General features: G+C 33.4%; 1 protein-coding gene across 4 annotated transcripts in view; it reads right to left on the bottom strand.

Moving 5' to 3' along the window:
* Positions 1 to 2,620: 2,620 nt before the first annotated feature.
* BRD10 (bromodomain containing 10) overlaps positions 2,621 to 20,975 on the bottom strand; it is a 90,235-nt gene continuing 71,880 nt past the window's right edge. For all 4 annotated transcript variants that reach the window (XM_081282048.1, XM_081282046.1, XM_081282047.1 and 1 more), the window contains 3 exons: positions 11,549 to 11,664; positions 7,962 to 8,149; positions 2,621 to 6,899 (listed from right to left, as the gene is read on the bottom strand). In XM_081282048.1, coding sequence (XP_081138174.1) covers positions 3,271 to 6,899; positions 7,962 to 8,149; positions 11,549 to 11,664 — 3,933 coding nt within the window. In that variant the 3' untranslated portion in view covers positions 2,621 to 3,270. The remainder of the gene's footprint in view (positions 6,900 to 7,961; positions 8,150 to 11,548; positions 11,665 to 20,975) is intronic.

Genomic DNA, 20,975 nt, shown 5'->3' with positions numbered 1-20,975 from the left:
AATGAGGAAGAATAAATGGATAATTAAAAGCTCTATGGCCACAATGAGGTTTCAGACTCAGATGATGGCAAAATGGCTTCTGGAATGATTTCAGGTAAATTGTTTATCATCTTTAAGTTATAATAGTATAAGTTTTTTGGATAGTTAAAATCCCCATCAAAATTTCTTAGGTTACTTTCAGAACTTGCCACCTTTTCAAGCTTTTAATATTAAATTTTTCCAAATTCAGTCTTTTATTAAGTTAAATGTTCTACTGAACAAGTAAACATTTTCATTGACCTTTGTGTACATATTATAGCCATTATTGCTTTAATCATAAAACTACTGATGTCACTTACTATATACAAGAGGCTTGGAATTAAAACAGGGATCTAAAAAGTCACTTAGAAATATAGGAAATTAGAGGAAAGGGAAGAGCTAACACATCAGAAGTTGGCATGTTTTAACTTAGTATTTAAAATGATACTGATGGAAGACATTGCCACATTATGCCACATTGGCATAATTCTACTGTAGTAGACACATTAGTGTAGACACATAAAACCTTTAGTACTATGAACCCTTTTAGGTAGCACTGTGGTAACTTTTCTTTCATTATACATTATTATATGTATTTCATTATACATACTTCTTTATAGATGACTTTTAATGAATACTTAATGATAACACTGAGCACAAAGAACTGGGGAATTAGGCTTTGTACTCATTAACTAAGACTCCAGATAACTACATGAGCTACGAAGCTGAAGGCAAAGGCAAGAAATTCAGCTTTTTCAATCTGTACATCCATTAATTTAAATTTCTAGTGAAAAACAGGGACTATTAGTTTTAAAAAGTAAACTAGACCTTAAATTAATACAAGAAGCTATCTAGATTTCTCACTCATTCAACAAAAATATATACTGAATACCATGTGCCAGCTGCTGGGGTGATAAAGATGATTGATGAGGTTGTAAAAACAAAGATATTAAATGATTGCAAGGAAATAATTATATTACACTGGTAAAGAAGTGCTATGTCCTCCTCACAACAGTGACTACAATAGCATGAGTGTGGCAAGGAAAGTTGCAACGTGTAGTGAGTACCTATAGTGAAACATTAAGTTCAAGAGGACAGTGGGGAAGACTTTGATGTGTTTCAAAATTTCTAGAAATTAAAAACCAGAGTGCTGTGAACAAGTAAGGAGAGTAGATTAAAATGAAGGGGAGGCAGGCAGGAACAGATTGAAGAACTTTTAAAGCCCTAAGTGGAGGTTTCACTCTTAATGGTTCACCAGCTCACACAGAGCTTTGAAGGCTGCATTAGGATTTTGAATTTAGGAATTTAGTTACAACAGATTTAGTGATAACTGGGATTAAAGTTAGGCCATGAGCAATTCAGCAAATTAATTTCTGAAAGTGGTTTAGAGAATGCTTTTGAGACGAAAGGTGAACAGCTCTAGATTACTTTGTTTTAAAGGCCAAGTATACATTTACAACTGAGCACCACCTATGTGCTACACAATGCACTTTAACCATTACCCACCCCTGAAATCCAAGGGTATTTTAAACTAATCAGAGACTAGAGTAGAACATAGACTTGACTGGCAAATGTAGGGTGGTCTTAGAGCACAAATATACATTTTTGAGACCTTGGAGCAAAATTTTCAGGAATATTCCCACTGCTTTCTCCACTTTGATAACATCATTTTGATGTAGTTTCAAAAGAAGTCTTTAAGTCTACTCTGCCTAACATTTTCAACTTCAAATTATAATTCCACGTGATGAGGCTTAACAATATAAATAAAATGTACACATAATCGGTATCTCAAATAAGATAATAGATATAAAGATCCAATAAATATAAAAGCTACCTTTTATTTAAAATGAGGCAGATTTAGAAATGCTACAAAGTCAAGCCCTGAGAATCAGCTGAGCCCCCCCAAATTTGCTTTACAATGGAATATAATGTCTCTGTAGTTGGAATAAAAACAAATGGAAAGAGCACTGGTGTCCATATTCACTTTTTATTCTAAACTAAAAAAAAATTCATTTTCTTATATATCATTTTGGAAAATCAGTCACTATGAACCAATACCTCAACTTGAAATTAAACATCTGGGGTAAGCAAGGTTAAGGGTACATGAAACCTCCCTGTACTATCTTTATAATTTCTCATGAACCTAAAATAATTTTAAAAGTTTTAAGAAATATATTTGGGGTATATAAATAGACCAAGTATACTGAAAAAAAAATTCACTTATTTTGGCCCATGTGGAAATTTGGTGGTGGATTTCTAAAAGAAATCTAAACCTGTGAAGTCTAGAATTTAAAAAAAAATTAACAGAGGTAATGTAGAACTGTGGGAAAAGGATTTATAGCATAGGGGTTCAAGTAATGGTTCTGCTATAGATTAGATGGGGAACCTTGGTTGTATCACTTAATTCCTCAAGAATATTTTGAAAATAACAAAAGAGATATATGCAAATAAACTTTGAAAACTGTAAGGCCTTGTGCAAACACTAGTTTTAGTAATAGAAATTTCCCAGCCTTCCTTTTTATTAAGGACTATTTTCATTTGTATCATGTATTCTTTAAATGGAACAAGAACACACTTTAAAAATAGTATTCAAACAAAGAAATACAGCAACTCAGTTTATTACATGCAGATTCTTCTGCATTGTTGCTAACAGTTCACTGGTCCAAAATTACTAAAATACTTAAAAAACTATACATTATGTAAACAAAACATAAATAAGACAGCATAGTTCTTTGTACATATATTTAGTACAGGTTGTTAGGGATTTAGGAATATGTACAATTTTACACCATTGACTGCATTTTCACAATGCATAAATATATATATATATTTCTTTTTACAGAAACAAAAATAAGATTTCACTAATAACACAGAATGCTATAGCATAGACACGCTGCAATAGTCCAAATTCAAGAAACATGTCAATGTAACTGTGCAAAAGGCTAGCTTACTCTAAACTAGTCAAACTTGACTTTGTTCAATTTATGTGATACAGACCATGTATTTTAAACAAACATTTGAAAACATCCTCATACCAATGAGTGAAATGGAACACACTTTTCCCTCCCCAATAACGTCTCGCTGCAAGCTAATGAAAAGGTACATTAAACACACACACACACACACACACACATACACACACACACACCCCTATGTATAGTATGTTTTCAACAGTATAATAAACAGTTAAAAATTTTTATGGGAGTTAAAACAATGCCCCATTATTTAAAAACTGGCTCGTTTAGTCTAAACTCAAGATGCAGCTGTGTCAGGCTTCTCTAAACCAGATGACTGGAAAGCAGGGAAGACAGAGGCTGGATTTCGACTGGCAGATACAACAATTTGAGAGAGAGATGGAGAGAGTGAAGAAACCTTAGATGCTGGAGTATTTATGGTATTCAAAATGGCTCCTTCTGGGCTAACCAACAATTTTTTTACAGATGTGTCCAAATGAAATACCGAAGTGCTATTTGGCAGTGGAGGATTACTGGAAGAAATGGCAGAAACCACAGATGTTGTAGACAAATGTGAAGCTGGCGGAGGCTTAATTACTGAAGTCAATGACACTGTTGGTGCAGGAAGTGGAACAGAAATTTTAGCAGCTGTGTTTACAAATTGTGATGTTGTATGTATTGTGGGTAGAGAACTTACATTCCCCAGAGAATTTACAATCTTTGTAGAGCTTCTTAGAGAATGTTTTACAGGTTGCCCACTTAAAGAACTGTTTGATGCTAGTGTGATCTTCTGAACAGCATTATCTATGGGTGTAGGCTGGATGCCTTGGCCACTATTAAGAACTAAGGGATGCCCATATTTTGGGTTAGTAGATATAAGGAGAACATGGCTGCCAGCTCCAAGACCTTGTGGTGGGACAACAAATCGGGCTCCGTTAATCATGATCTGAGTGCCAGGTGCCAAAGGTGTACTGGTGTTGATGACTATTTTTTGCTGAATGCAAGGTTCATTAACTGGACCCCCTACTGAACTAGTTACATTTGATGTTGCTGTAGCAGTGTGAATGGCAGAGCCACCTGGAACAGAACTATAACTGGGGGTTGATTTTACTAAAGCAGGGGACATCTGCTGGTTTGGAAGAGAAGCAAAATTGGAAATACTAATTATTTTACCTGGACTTGGTGAAACAGACGACAACTCAGCTTGAGGCTTATTTGTGTTTACATTTGTTGGCACTGTAGTTGAAGTCCCTGGAGAATGAAACTGAAGAGAAGTTCGAGATTGTCTTTTAGAAAGAGACACGGAACGTGTAGATCCTGGTACTGTTGCTGAATGTGTAACTGTATTGATTATTTTGGGGGATGCAGTCACAGGAGTAGGCAAGGCAACAGTAACAGGGATTTGCAAAGCTGATGTCAAACATTTAGGAGACACTGTTGGTTGTGTAGTTGAAATCAGAACAGAAGATGCAAGATGTCCTGTTTTCACAGTTGATATAGCCACAGTGTTTCCGAGATTCGATGTGCCAAGTCTATTTGACAAGATAGGCATACTTCTTGAGGAGGTTTCATTTCCACTAACTAAAACAGGAGGCCGTGTCCCAACTGAACCAGAGGATGAAGTCACTGAAAGGGAACCCAAAGATACATTTGCTCCTGTTACTGAAAACATATTTATTGTTTTTGCTGCAGAAACCACTGATTCATTAACAGGAGTAATAGTTTGACTCACAAAATTTGAGCTTACTGGAATTGAATTACCACTTGATGACAATGGCAAAACATAGCCCTTGCTACTTTTGTCTTCTCCTTTTGGGGTTACATTTTGCAATATATTAATTGATGGTATAGTTGGCAAGGTGCCTGAAGGATTCACAATTGCTTGACCTATGTTTAGTCCAATTTTCACATCTTTTATCTGAGATACAGTTGGTGAAGAATTTATTTTTATTGGTGCTCCCACTGTAGATGGAATTAGTACTATTTGGGGTTGCTCTGGAGTCTTAACATATGTTTTATTCAAGGTGGGAGGTAGAGTTTGTTTTAATGACTCTGCAACAATAGCTGGGGTTGAAGTGCCACTAGGAACCGGAGCATTAATAAAAACTAATTTTTGGGTAGAAACACCTGTAGATGTCTGTGCAGGTGTTACATTAATTGCAGTTCCACTGCCAGAAGGAAGAATAGATGGGGCTGATACTAGCATAAGTTTCTGAACTGGAGTTGCACTGATGACGTCTCCATTTGTTGCTGTTGTTGCTTCTGATCTTGTAACAGGGTAACTTTTTGTGATACAATCTACTTGTTGCTGTTTAGTTGGAGTATGAATAACATTTGTATTGGTTTGTCCAAAGTTTCCTGCTGATATGCTAATTACACTTACTGAACTATTTGTTGTTGATGGTAGTACAGTGCTGGAACAAAGAGAGGACTTCAAGGGGGAAGGGGGCATGTGTGAAGTTTTCTCTCTCATGTGGCCCATATTACCACTGATGGAGGGTTGGCCTACAGTAAGTTTGAGATTTTTTCCTATGGATGAATTAAAGCCACATGGAATGGAAACAGAAGTTGGTGTTTGGCTGAAAGGTGGGATACTAGATGTAGTAGTCATTCCAGCTACTTGTGAAAAAGCAGAGGAGGATGAAGTTATTGATTTTGGTACCAGAAATGCCTGAAATTGAGGAGCAAAAGTGAAAACTGAACTTGAAGATAAACTGTTGGGTGAATTTTGATCTGGATTGGTCTGTACTTTTACAACTCCAGTGTTCCCGCCTCGTGTCCTAACAAGAATTGACTGTGAATCTCTTATACATACAGTTTTCAGTTCTTGCTTTGCTTCAGAAGAATCAGCAGTTTGTTGTGCAAAAGAGTTGAGGGAATTACCAGGATCTGTAGATCCACTTAGTGTTGTTGCTGATAATAGAGGCTGAACTGTTACTGTTGAGGAAATGGTGGGTGAAGCAACAGGCTGAGGGAATGTGGCTGTTAAAACTGCATTCTTGACTTTTCCTGCCTCACTCTGGCTAGTCTTAACTGGTGGTATTAGTAAATTGCTCACAGAGGTTACAGGTGACAAAGGCTGTGGTCTAGCACTACTCACATTTGGTAAAGGTGTAATCGTCTTATTGAAAATAGGTAGTTGGGCAGAAACAGTTGCTGTTGAGTTGACAAGAACTGATGATAAAGAAGAGTTTATACTTGCTGTCTGCGGTAAAGATGAACAACGTTGTTCTGTACCTTTTTGTTGAAGTGATGGTTTATCTTTTGTAACTGCTTTTCCTTCCTTGTGCTGAATCACAAAATTCTTAGGCAAAATAAGAACTTGCTGCATAAGTTTTTCTCCTGTTTTAGGATCTACCATAGGTTGCACCTGAATCTTCACAGAGCTATTGTGAACATCTATTGGCAACCACTGAGTACAGGGCACTTTGTATACCATCTGTAAAGGACTTTTTGTACTGTTGAGGCAGGTCAATGCTGGCTTTACAGGGCTTGCTTCTGGAGGAGATATAACTGGTTTTTCCACAGCAGGAGCACTTTTAACTGTGGAAGGGGGCAGTTGATTTGTTAAGGTCACTTTGTTCCCAATATTCTTTGCAAGCAAGGCCTGAATAGGTTTGGTCCCTTTCTGGAGAGTAGACAATGGTACTGAATCCACTGAGGCAAATGACTCTATATGCTTTGATTCACTCAAACAGTCAATCTGCATATCACCTTCTAAATTCTCAGCCATTGTTTCATTTGTGCTTAACTTTGCTTTCTTCCTTGGGGAAAGCTCTTTTGTGCTATCATCCAGATAACTAGTTTGTTTGGACTGTCGTTTAAGTGTTTTAGGCAGGGTCTTCAGTACTTCTTTAGAAGGCAATTCCTTTTTCAACACCTTGCTTCTAGCCATAGGAAAATCTACTTCTGACAATTTCATATCATCTGAAAAATTATAAAAACATGCGCTTTGTTTATAGAAAGTAGCAACTAAATAGCAATAACACCAATAATAAAAATGAAAGTCAATCTAGTATAGGGTAGTTCTAAAGCTTCAGCAACACTGGAGATAAAAGGCAAGGGGACCTCTATCATGGTAATACTGATATCATAACTATGCTCAAGAGCAACCTGTTACCAAGAAAATTATTTTTGATATAATTCTTTAATTCTGCTGCAAATATAAGTACAAAAGAAAAAATTTCATTTTTAAAGAGATATTAGAGCCAACAATTAGAGTTCAGAGTTTAATTTGAAAAGGAATCTAGTCTACTAGTTCTCTTTCTCTAGACATAGAAACCTTGATACAAAAGATAGTTTTTTATTCTATTCTTTTTTAGAGAGTCTAAAGAATAAAAATATCTATCATTTTCTTAATGTATATCCTTATAGTATCTGGTCAAATTGGGTTGATAGGAATTTATTCTTACAATTCACCAAGACATGGAAAATAATAGGTTAATACATTTCTAGCCACAAACTTTCATATTAATCTCTTATAGAATTAAAGAAAGTCACTAAATTAGATTTAGAGTTGAAGTGAAACACATCTAATCTGACCTAGCCACCTATTATTATTAGAATAATGTGTTTACTCTGGTCTTATTAGGCCATCAACCTTGGTCATTCATTAAAAAAAAAAAAATCTTCATAATACTAGGAACTTGCCAAATTCCATTTAAAGAAAACTTCAGAAACAGAGTTTCAAAAATAGTAATAATAAAGAAGAGAATGAAACAATTTCAAAGGGATTGCAGGTTAAGGATGTATAGTCTGTAATGAGCAATGACATGCCTACATATGGAATCAGGGATTGGCTTCAGAAACTCCTAAAAATGTAATAATTACTCCCAAAAAGTTGCTTGTAAGGACCTGGACAGTACTTCTTCAAAACATTCCAGATTTCCCCCAAATAATATACAATAGCCAGATTATCTTTTCCTTTCAAAACAAATAGAAACTTCTCTTTGTGCACTTATGTTGGTTTTAAAAAGTTTTAATGCGTACCTGAAATAAAGTTATCTTTTTCCAGGATATCTAGAGGCTCTGTTGAGTCTATAGGCTTACTGATTTCTACTTTAGGAGATTCTTTACCAGGATCTCCTTCACATTCTTCAGTAGTCCACAGTTCTCTAGTAAATTTATCATGATCAGGTTGTCTTCTGAAATCATCATAGTCTTTCTTTAGGCGGCTCCTTAAATAAAATACCCAAAATAATAAATATAAATATATATATATATTTAACTCTTAGAAGCTAAACTAACTTTTTAATTTTTAATGCAATGTAGTTATACATAAAAGTGGGGCTCATTTTAACATATTTATAAATACATATAGCATAGTTTTATCCATTTCAACCCTCAGTAAAATCCCTTCCCTTTTACCTCCCAGACTCCTCCTCTACTATTGGTCTTCATTCTATTGATTTATTGGTACATTATAGTTATATATCAAAATGGAAAGCATTGTGATATATTCATACATGCACAACACATAATTTAGTTACATTTATTCCCTACTGCTTCCCATTTGCCTCCACTCCTCCCTTACCCTTGGTTTCCTACTTCTATTCTATTGCTCTCTCTTCTATTTTCGTGAGATACCCTTTTTAAAATTTTTTTTCTTTTTCTCTAGCTTCCACATATGAGAGATAACATTTAAAAATATAGAATGCTTCATAAATTTGCCTGCCATACTGCAGGGGCTATGCTAATCTACTTTAGGAGATTCTTTACAAACTTTCATATTAATCTCTTATAGAATTAAAGAAAGTCACTAAACTAGATTTAGAGTTGAAGTGAAACACATCTAATCTGACCCAGCCACCTATCCTTATTAGAATAATGTGTTTACTCTGGTCTCATTAGGCCAAATTCCATTTAAAGAAAACTTCAGAAACAGAATCTGCTCTGTATTGTTCCAATTTTAGTATATGTGGTATTGAAGGGAACCTGCTAATTTAACATTTTAAATTATATATTGAAATATTTTCAATTGTCACTAAAAATTATGCTTTATGTTAAGTGTATCTAAGATGTTTAGTTCAGTCTTGCTAACAATTAACTGCTGAAGAAGATGAAACCTAGGGTATAAGAATAAGAAATTTAAAAGGTAACGTGCAAATTTCTGAATAAAGTTTGAATATACCACCTTGTTTGTCTTTCTAAAGGCTGCTGTCAGGCTTATTAAAAAAGAGAAAGCTATTTTTTTCCTAGATGAATTGAAAAATGGTTTTGAGACAGTCTTAAAATTACTAATTATACTATAGTTTAAGATTATTTTAAAGAAGTTAAAAAATTCCAAGCAACAATATTGATTATTGTGACTATCATACAGATTGTAATAAGTAAATCTATCATTTAATCCTGAAAATAATAGGTGTTTTGTGTCTTACTAGAATTAGTCCTTCATTAAGCTTAGGGCAGTAAAACTGAAAAGCAATCTAACTTTCAATGAAATCTTAGCTTTGTTTCTGAGAAACTATGGAGAGATGGAAACATTTCCAAATGATTACATGATATTTTAGAGATCCTTCTTTTGCTTTCAGCCAATTTTCTGCTGTACCCTCAATTTCTATGTTTAAAAAAATAATAACAAATCTGAGCCAAGTGCAGTAGCATATGCCTGTAATCCCAGCTACTTGGGATTCTAAGGCAGGAAGATCACAAAGGCCAGTTTAGGCAAGTTAGCAAGACTCTGTCACAAAATAAAATGAAAACAGTTGGAAGATGGAGCTCACTGGGAGACTACTGTACTATGTACTATGGGGTGGCGGGGGTGAGGGGGTGGGGATCTGAACATACATTCTACAACTTATTTTTGCGACAAATTTTTATTTGTGCATGTTAGAATTTAAGTACTACCTTTATCACTTACTAGTTCTAATATTGGGAAAATTCCTTAATCTAAGGCATCACTTTATTTAAAAATAGTACTTACCCTCATAGTATATGTGGCACATAAATATTCAGCAAGTGTTAGTTAAATTGATTTTGGTTTTGATTTATTGCTTAAGGATGGGGCTGTGAGATACCAGTATGGGTTACCAAAATATAATGATAAAATCAATTTCCCTTTCAATACAAATGATTGGAATGGTGAAGTATCTATGTGGGGGTAGTATGAAGCTCCTTTCCCTTCTTTTTTCCAGTCTCAGCTAATGACAATTCCTTATTTCATGGAAAATGAAAGCAACTGAAAAAGAAATTTCACTTGCTCATACCTTATCTGCAACTTACCTTAATTTATACTCATATATTCTGTCTCCCTATCTAAGTGAACACGTCCAATTATATGCTAACATACCCTTTCTTCTCTATTCAAGGATCACTCTATTAAATGTACCTTCCTTGAGTCCATTTTTGTCTCTCTTAGATCATTTCTACCAATAACAAAACATATTCTTTCTCCATTAATAAAGACTTAACAAAAAAACAAAAACAGTGCTCTCTTAATCCAAACTTGTCCTTCCAGGTACTTCCCTATTTCTCTATTCCACTTCACAGCAAAATATCATGAATAAAAAGACTCTTTAATTCCTCTCCACTTATTCTCTTGAATAGATTTAAGATTTTTGTCCACTTCTCAATAATTAATTCTTTTTTTATTTTTGTGGTGTTAAGAGATTGAATTCAGGGCTTTGCATGCTAGGAAAGTACTCTACCACTGAGTCATATCCTCAGTCCTTTAATAATGAATTCTTATTCTTTATCTTCCACAACACATCATGAGCAGTCCTTTTTTTTTTTTTTTAATATTTTCTTAGTTGTCGATGGACCTTTTTATTTATTTATTTATTTATAAGTGGTGCTGAGGATCAAACCTACTGCTTCACACATGAGAAGCAAGTGTTCTGCCACTGAGCTACATCCCCAGACCCAAAAGCAGTCCTTTTTGAAACATTTTCTTTACTTGGTTTCTAGGACACCTTTCCTCCTTGGTTATCCTCCTATCTTGCTAAGTACTACTTCAAAGTCTCTTCCGAGAGATTCCTACTCATATATCTCACCTCTAAATGTTGGAATGTCCAGTGTTTAGGTGACTTCTATCAGTTTCTAAGCTTTAAATATAATCAGTATGTGGATAACTCCAAATTCACATCACCAGTCTGGCTGACTCTCTTGAACTCAGGCTCATACATCAGATGTTTAGAAAGTATATCAAACTTAATACGTTGATATCCAAACTACTCAACCCCCATTACTCCCAAATCTGCTATTTTGTTATTCTTCTCTATCTTAGTTAATGGCAAATCTATAATGCCAATTGTTTAGAGCAAAAATGTTGGGCACACTGATTTTATTTTTCACCTTCTTTTATACCCCATATCCAATCTTTCAGCAAATTCTACCAATCCTACTTTTGAAATATGTAGAATCCAACCACTCCTTGGTATCTGCACTGCTACTATCCTGGTTTAAGCCACTATCATTTTTCTCCTGGATAGGAAGTGCCTTGTACGCAGCAGGCACTCAAAATTATCTGCTGAATTACATATGAATGGAAAACTACTAAATGATTCTAGAACATCTTCCCAGAAATCATAAATTAAGAGCTCTAAAATAAGTAAAATAGATTATAAAGCTTTAATTACCTGTTCCTTTGAAAAGCCTTCATTAACTTTGGTTCCCATGGCAGCAATTCATTTAAAAGACGAATCAATGTGCTATGTAATTCTTTTACAGCTTGTCTCCGTTGATACCATTTGCCCTAAAAACACAAAAATTTAAAGTAAATTCCTTAGATTTAATCTAAAAGTCAATGTCAAGCTCTATCTTTTGAATAAAAAAACCAAAATGCCAAAAACCTATCAAAAATTATTTTTTTCTCAAACTGCAGAAAAGGGGAAATATCCTGTAATGAATATTATTTAATATATTTAATGATTTTAATTTCTATGTGAACTCTGAAACCTGTGTCATCTAACCAGGATATAAAAATTTAAAAAAAAAATTAGTTCTGTCAGCTGTAAATGTTTTAATAAATCATTTACTAAACCCAGGTAAAGAGCCCTGGGTTTAATCCCAGTGCCACAAAACAAAACAAAAATTGTAAAGATGTAAAATATATATAAATTAATTATATAAGTAAAAGATATAATTCATCTATAAAGTTTTTGTAATTTTCTGAAAGAATAAAGAAATAAATGAGAAAAGCTAGGTTGGTTACTATATTTAAAAGTAGTCTTCATAAACTTCTTAGGAAAATTTACAATTACTTTAAGAGACTAGTACAAAAAGCAAATACAACAGTTAACTGTTTTCAATATCACAATGCTACACTAAGAATTAATAATTATTGATATCACACCATTTGCAAAACATTATCCTAGGTATTTTATGAATCCATCTACAAACAGGGGGTGGGGTGGGGCGCATAAAGGGTGGGGGGAGAAAGACTCTAGCATTTATGAAAACCCTTTTGAGGTGGTATGTGTATTTGAAAGTAAGGCTCAGAGAGATCAAATGACTTGTTTAGGGTCCTATGACTTGAACCTGTATCTGCCTGATTCTTAAGTCCAAGCTCTTAGAACTATATTCCTACCTAAATAAATTCAATCTGATGTAGGTTATAAAAATATCTGGTGAAGATATACCTCACCAGTATATGAAAAACGAAGTGAATGCCATAGAAACAAATTTATAGCAATTTAGTCAACCTCTGCTTCTCTATAATGTTAGTGCAGAGCTATCATCATCATCATCATCATCTACCATTATATAACCATGTAGTATTTTTCCTGTAATAGCTTTGAAAGATAATTCACATACCATACACTTCACGTTTTATTTCTAGCAAAAGACAATTACATAACCTATGGATCACATATGGATAAGATGTATAAAATTAGACTTCATCCTATAAGGAACTATTACAGCAAGTCATTTGGTACATATGTAGAACAGTAAGAAAAATTACCAGTATCTAGAGCAAAATGTATATTCTAAATGTGTGCATGGATTTCAGTTTTACATATATAAAACCTTCAATACTCCAGTCACAGAAAATTTCATCATATATAAGCCCAAGTGTTTAATAGCACGGTTTCTCCCCCAAAATTTATACACATAAACAGCCATTATTTCTGTTTTTGGTACTGGGGACTGAACCCAGGGGCACTTTACCACTGAGCTATATCATCAGTCCTTTTTATTTTGAGACAGGGTCTCACTATGTAGCTTAGGGCCTTACTAAATTGCTGAGGCTGACCTTGAACTTGCAATCCTCCTGTTTCAGCCTCTATTGAGATTACAGAGGTATGCCACCACACCTAGTTTAAGCAGCTATATTTCTACTTCTGAGGTTTTTACATCTTAGAAGGGGAAATACTTATTAAAAGAATAGTAAGATATGGTATATATGTGCATGTGTGCATAATAAATATGAAACCTACTCTTATTATTTCTTGTCTTCTTATTAGCATGACAACTTATAATATTAAAATTTTTTTCAAGGAAAGTAATTTTTATTTCATATAAATATACAAAATTGATCTCTTTCTTGTTAAATGTGTTCTAAATGTACATACAGAACCCAAGTTAACAATGGGTTTTACCTTGAAAGTTTGTTTTTCTCAAAGAAATTGTATAAGATTATATAAAGTGCTTATTCTAATCCATAAAAACAAAATTATTAAACTGATATACATTCAAACTGAGCAAAAAATAACCTTCATTAAGGGAAAGCATACTGCAATTGAGGAAGATAAAAAGGCAGACAGCTGACAGCCATCCTAAATTCTTCATGGAATGAAGTAGAATTTTGTTTCAATAAATAATAGGTAGATTTTTCCCTTTAATAAGGCATATAAATTTTTCTACTCCTCAACTATTATTTGGCTCAAAAAAATGAGCTGGTAAGAGTGAAAGCCAACTTTTATTAAGCTAAAAAGAGAAGAAAAAAGAAAGGTACAAAGGTAAGGAGACTATCCTCTTTGTGGTAAAATTAATTGGGGGAAAAAAAAAGAGAGACAGACTAGGGGAGAGGGGGAAAGAAAATAAGACAGGGAGCATCAAACATACTGAATTCCTCACTGGGGGTTACAAGGAAGAAAAGAGTTGAAGAATTAACCTGAGTTGTATGGTTGCTGTCTGGATTACCATGGTGGCAGTGGGATAGGGGATGCAGAAGACTTTAGTTAGGTCTAGGTAGATGAAGAACAGGAAGGTTAGACTCTTTGTAGCTGGACAATGTTATCTCAGGACATATGTCAGATGTAGTTGTGCCTCTGCTAAATTACAAAATTAATTTTTGCATAAAAGCTTAAAAATAAGATTTTATGTTTTGATTAATTTTCAATTAATCCAACATCTAGAAAATATGCTACTGGACCAGCAGACTATATTATATGCAATGAGGCTTAAATCCTAATCTGAGAATATAGTTCTAACTTTCACACAACTCTGTCTGACCCACTGACCTGTTTTGAAATGTCAATGGCCTAACTTCACATGTGTTTTGAAGGTTTTCTTCCCTTTATTTATTTTATGTTATCCTCCACTCAGGGCAGTGATGGTATGGCATTCATTTATAATCTGAAAATGCATATTTATCATTCTGTATTTGGAAAATGAACCAAATTTTTTCTCCATAACACAAATTATTGAAAGTAAAGATCTATAAAATGTTTTGCCTTAAAGATACATAAAAAGAATACAATGACCTCAACAAGGGGCACCCCTGGGCCTTCCATGGGGTATGTGAGTCCATATTTTTATTTTGATTTATAAAGGGTGCACAGACTTAAAAATGTTGAGAATCACTGCTCTGAGACTGATACTTGAGGTAAGGTGCTTTAACTACTGATAATAAAAGGGAAACTCACACTGCTTGTTTCATGTATCATCTTCTTTGGTCAAAACATGATGCTTACAACCCAAATGGAATTAAAATGATGACACTGTCCCTTTCTACTAAGTTGTGATCTCAGAGTTTCATAGTATACAATGGAACTAAAGTAAAGAGAAGAAAAGTTGTGAATTTAAAAAACAAATTAAGAGTTGGTAACTATCTGCCTTATCCTGGGATTAATACAAATATCTACTTAAACAAATATTTATTGAACTTTAAAAGAGGTCATTAACTCTAAGTGACCAATTTTTTTTTTGACTGACCAACTTTATTTATATATACAGATAAGGGGAAAACCAAGAATAATCATATTTCTTCTTAGATGAATTCATTAAAAGTTAAAGGGGAACTCAGAGGGCATATATATATATATATACATGTATATGTGTATATATGTATATATATATATATATATATATTTTTTTTTTTTAAAGAAAACTGTCTAAAGTCATAAAGGGAAGTACTCATGGACAGAAATAGACTTTAGACCAGAATTCTATAGCTCTTAAATGCTAAAATTCACTCTCCCTCCACCACATAATATTGTTGCTCTTGAACCCCACAAAGATAATTCCTAAAGAAGAAATAGATTATTGTATAAATATCTACATTTACTTACAGATATCTTTGTAATGCAAGAATCAAAATCTCTAAAATTAATTTAATTAATTTAAAAGTTACAAGAGTAATTGAAATTAGTGACCTAAAAATTAAAAGTGAATTAAAACAAAAGGAAACAGCAAGCTCCACCTTCAAATACAGAAAGACTCTTACAAACTTTTATCTGCACTAATCATACAGAATTAAAAATAAAGATGGTAGACACATTTATTGGTAAAAGTTCATTTGTGAAGCAGTGCTATAACATTCTCTAATAAAAATAATTTAATAATTTTTATACATATAATTTTAGTCCTGACTTTACAAACAGGTAAATGAATATGGGGACAAATTCACTGGTTTTAGATTTTTCATGAATAAAATATCTTCCTAATACCAATGTATTATGTGAACTTGATAATTATTAAACAAACATTTATCAAAGGTCACTTTAAAGAGAAGTAGTACTTTTATCAACCTACTAAAAAGTTCAACATAAATTATGAATTTCAAATATATATCACGGAACAAAAACCATCCAATATATTCTAAATTTGAAGCTTACCTTTCATTGCTTTCTCATCCAATGTCCATAGCAGCTGCAGATTGCCAGCTCCCTTTCCATTAGATGCCCCAACTACTAAGCCATGCAGGTTTTATAACCCCAAGGGGATTACTACAAAAAGGAGCTGATCTATGTTCACAAGTAAGTCCTTTACTATATTATGCAGTTTTATAAGTTTTCAGGTAGGAGAAACTAATAAGGAGTTATAAGGAAAAAACTTACAAAACTACACAATATTGTAAAATGAAAAACTGCACCTTGATAAGTGTGAAATGAGTGTGGGGGAACTTACCTTGTAACTAAAGAACAACTCCATTCTGTTGCAGTAATCTGGGATGGGTATGACAGCACCAGCAAAATGCTGGTGAGGGTGTTGCAAAGAGAGAGAACTGGCAATCTACTGATGCTGGGGACATTGGACACCTAAAAGGAAGAAAAAGAGGAAAATAAATAAATTCTAGATTTATTAAGCGTCTTATCAGCACAGATATATTTTGTACATTAATAAATTTAGACGCTTTGTTAAACTTAGGTGTCATCTGCTTAAAAAAACCCATCTAGCTACTTACACAAATTTTCTTGATGTTACAGTTAAACGAAACAGGTCTCAACAGTTATATGATTAAAATCATATATATATATATATATATAAATTGTATATTTAATAAAATCATATATAAATATACAAAAATGCTTTTTTAAATTGAGAAGATATTAATGCCGTACATAATGAATAAATATAATTTTATATGTCACAAACAATTTATACAAAGATGACATATATGTTAAAATATGAATGCTAGTTTGCTGTATGTTTTTGTTCATTAGGGCACAAAAATGTGGATCACAAAACAAAATAGTTTTTATTATAGGCTTGCTTCTTGTCACAGACATAAATCCTGTGGTGGAAAGGGATTAAGTATCAACATGTTATGCTTTTCAAATAAAATACAAGTAACTTTTAGAAAAGCTAAGAGGATCTCTACACAATATCTCAATTTAAAATCATTAATAACATCCAAAGGCAACTTGAAAATAATCTAAATTTGTGTACAAAAATAATACAAATAAAAGTATGTATTTTAATAAACTATCTGACATTCTCAGTTTAAATAATTCAATGAAAAGTCATATTATTTTTAATATGCATTCCCTTTTCTTTAATTGCTTACCTAGAGAAACTACTACCATATTCACATACTCCTTCATATCCACAGTTTAGGAGATAAAACACCACATTAATCTTGTTGGTATATGGTCTGTTGAAAAAGTACTAGTTTTGACAGTATAGTGAAATGTTTGCATTTAACACAGAAAAAGTTAAAAAGCATTTTAATATTTCCAGAGGTATTATATATTATATACTACATATACTACAATATGCTATTATCTTGAGATACCCTCATCAATTTTTACATAAGATTAACAGGAAATCATTTGCATTTTATTCTAAAGGCATCTCAATGAATACATTGAATAGTATGTATGTTCTCATTATATTTCTTAAACTGAATAGTATGTTTAATATTTCCATTATATTTCTTAATTAGCATTGAAACAAAAAGTATGAAGGCACATAATTAGCACTATAATGATAACAATGCAAGTTTCTGTGTCTTCTGGCTTTGTACAGATAGAAAAATCTGGGTGACAGATCACATTCCTACTGAGGCAATTTACTATTTTTGGAGAAGAAAATCTAACAATATACCTTTAACACATGATATAGTTAAAGACGCCTGGGCTGGAAATTAACCACAAATTTCTGTTTGATCTTTTTCAGTAAAGTGGGTAACGTAGAAAAAAAGTTGAGGAATTTTATCAAATATACACATGCTATCAACAAGATGGGGGGTTCTCAAGCAATCTCAAGCAACTCACTAAATTGCTAAGTAAAGCTATGCTTATTTGGCATCATCAGGACAGAAAATTCCACAAAAGTGAAATTTGGATTTTTGCTGTACTGGGAATTAAGCCCAAGGTCCTTCTGCATTCTAGGCAAGCACTCTACCACTAAGCTATACCCCCAACCATTTTCATTTTATGTTGAGACAGGGTCTCCCCCAAAGCTGCCAAGGCTAGCCTCAAACTTAACGACCCTCCAGCCTCAGGAGCTGGGATTGCAGATGTACAGCACAAGGTCCAACTGGCCTGGTTGATGTTAGAAGCAGGGTCAGTGTCTTACTTATTTTTACTTTCTCATACTCTATCACAATGTCTACCACAATAAGTATTCAACTATGTAAGTAAATTTCTTAGATAACTGATGTTTCCTCCTTACATACAAAAGATTTTTAAAGAATGATAGAAATATTCCTAAATACATCATGTCTTTCAGATTTCCTGGCCAAACAATGAATATAATTTAACTTGGAAAAAATTTGGGTCATCATTATGAACAGTTATAGTATTATGCTTTAACATAGTGACTCTCAGGCACTGTTAAGGTTTCTGATGCTATTACCGATGTTCCTATATTAAATTAGTCTTCTAAGATCTGTTTTTGTAATTTTTTAAAGTCCTTAAAAAACTATCAGTATTTCATGCTATCTATAAATCTGTTTTAACTGTCTCTTGTCCTAATTAAAAGCAGCTGCTACTACTTGTTAGAATCATATTTACATTAAAAGAATGGTTCCATGGAAGGCCTTTTTCTATTTTAAGGTATTAGAACATTTACATGTGGACACTACACTCAATTTAGAATTCTTTTGCTTCTTTGCTGGATTCTGTTAATTTTGCTTCAATATATCAGCAGTTTTTCTTTTTCTATAAAATCTGATAAAATGGTAGGAAAATTTTGTTAGTATTAATTCCTTTCAGTTTTTTTATATTATTATTCCCCAATTCACAAAAGGCTTTGAACTAAGGGTTTTCCAAGGATTTTCTTATCTTTTGTAATAAAAATGTCAGAATGATTTAAGTTTATTTTCTGGCCTTGAACTCCCATTGATTTAAGTTAAAACTTTCAGAACAGCAAGGTAATAAAGCAACTGTAGAATTCACATTAATTAGAACTTCGAAAAATATATAACATTAAAATGTTAGGGCAAATTATAAAACCCACATTATGAAGCTCTTACTACAAAAGTATCTGCCACCTGGTTCAACTCTTCTCAAACTTTATTCTAAGCTGGGAATATACAGTATTTAGTCTCTGCCTGATGTAAGAATATCACACAATCTTTCCTTTTAACTGGAACTTTCTTTGGAGAAAAAAGAGAGGTTTTTGAATATTGTTTTCATGATAATTTCCCTGCCAACCTTTTTTCTGTCTTTTCTTATTGGTTCTTTTTAGTTATACATAACATTAGGATTCACTTTGACATAATTATAAAAGCATGGAATACAATTTGTTCTACTTCCCCTTTCCTTCCCCCTGTTCCCTTCCTTTTAATCTATTGATCTTTCTGCTATTTACTTATAGTTTGTTTTTAATTAATGTCTTGTGGATATACATGATGATGAGATTCACTGTGGTATATTCATATAAGTACATAGGAAAGTTAGGTCAGATTCATTCCACTATTTTTCCCTATCCCATTTTTCCTCCCTTCCCTTCATTCTATTCCACTAATCTTTCTCCTATTTTTTTTAACCTCCATTCCCTTATTTTGATATAGCTTCCACATATGACAGAAAATATTCGCCTTTTGACTTTTTGGGAGTGGTTTATTTCACTTATCATGATAGTCTCCAGTTCCATCCATTTACTTTAAACTATGGCTAACTGCAGTAAGTAGTAACATTGAGCTCTATTAACACGGGTTAAAATCTGGCATTTAATTGAACAGGGTAGTTATTAAATGTCAAAAAATACCCCAAAGCAAGACTTACTGAAGATAAATAAGAAAATATATTCTCAAATCACTCAGTGACTAATTATTTGAAGCTTTATTTGCCTTGCCAGTCATATATTATTTTGCTTGACAATTCCTGTCATCTAGCTTTCCTTTCTATAATTTTGAACATGTAAGTTTATTTCTGAGTGTTCATAAAATTCATCTGCTTACTGGTCATTCCATCTTACAAAACACACAGATAATTAAGGGCAGTGAACAAGAGACTAGGGTGTTGGGTGACTTCCGAATAAACACAATTTGAAAACAAAAATATAAGCTTAAAAAAGTACAGGGAGGGCTGGGGATGTGGCTCAAGCGATAGCGCGCTCGCCTGGCATGCGTGCGGCCCGGGTTCGATCCTCAGCACCACATACAAACAAAGATGTTGTATCCACTGAGAACTGAAAAATAAATATTAAAATTCTCTCTCTCTCTCTCTCTCTCTCTCTCTCTCTCTCTCTCTCTCTCTCTTTAAAAAAAAAAGTACAGGGAACCAGGTGCAGTAGTTCACACCTGTAGTCTCAGGTATTCAGGAGGCTTAGGCAGGGGGGTTGCTTGAACCCAGGACTCCAAGCCATGCCTGGTCAACACAGTGGAACCCTATATACTGGGAAAAAAATAATAGTACAGTTTACTAGCCCAAGTAACCCAGATTAAAATTAAAAACTTATCCCCAGGGTTTAGGATAAAATTCTAAACTCTGTAAATGAATTCCTTGAAGATAAAGACTCCTTATCAAATCTCTGATAGTATACAAAACAGAAGACACTCAGGAAATATCTGCCTAGTGAATAAGACGAGTATCTGTAACTAAGGTAAGAGAAAACTTAGTTTATTTGCTGCTGTGTAATGTTTCAAAAAGGTCATTTTAATTTTTTGAACTTCTAAATGACTAAAGACAAAGTGACTACCTTCTATAGCTGAGATGGTTTTTGGTCTTATTAACCATTAACTAGTTTACCAGAAAGAGTTACAGTAAGAAAACATTATAGGGCTGGGGCTGGGGATCAGTGGTAGAGCACTTGTCTAGCATGCATGAATTGAACTGGGCTCGATTCTCAGCACTGCATACAAATAAATAAAATAAAGGTCAATCAACAACTAAAAAAATTAAAAAAGGAAAACATTATATACAATGAAGTAATTATCAAAACCTTAAATAG

Source organism: Spermophilus citellus (genome assembly GCF_964194105.1).
Source record: "Spermophilus citellus genome assembly, chromosome: 2".
In the NCBI taxonomy this organism is placed as follows: domain Eukaryota; kingdom Metazoa; phylum Chordata; class Mammalia; order Rodentia; family Sciuridae; genus Spermophilus; species Spermophilus citellus.
Note: the sequence above shows the minus strand (reverse complement) of the source record. Positions and strands in the feature narration are given on the sequence as shown.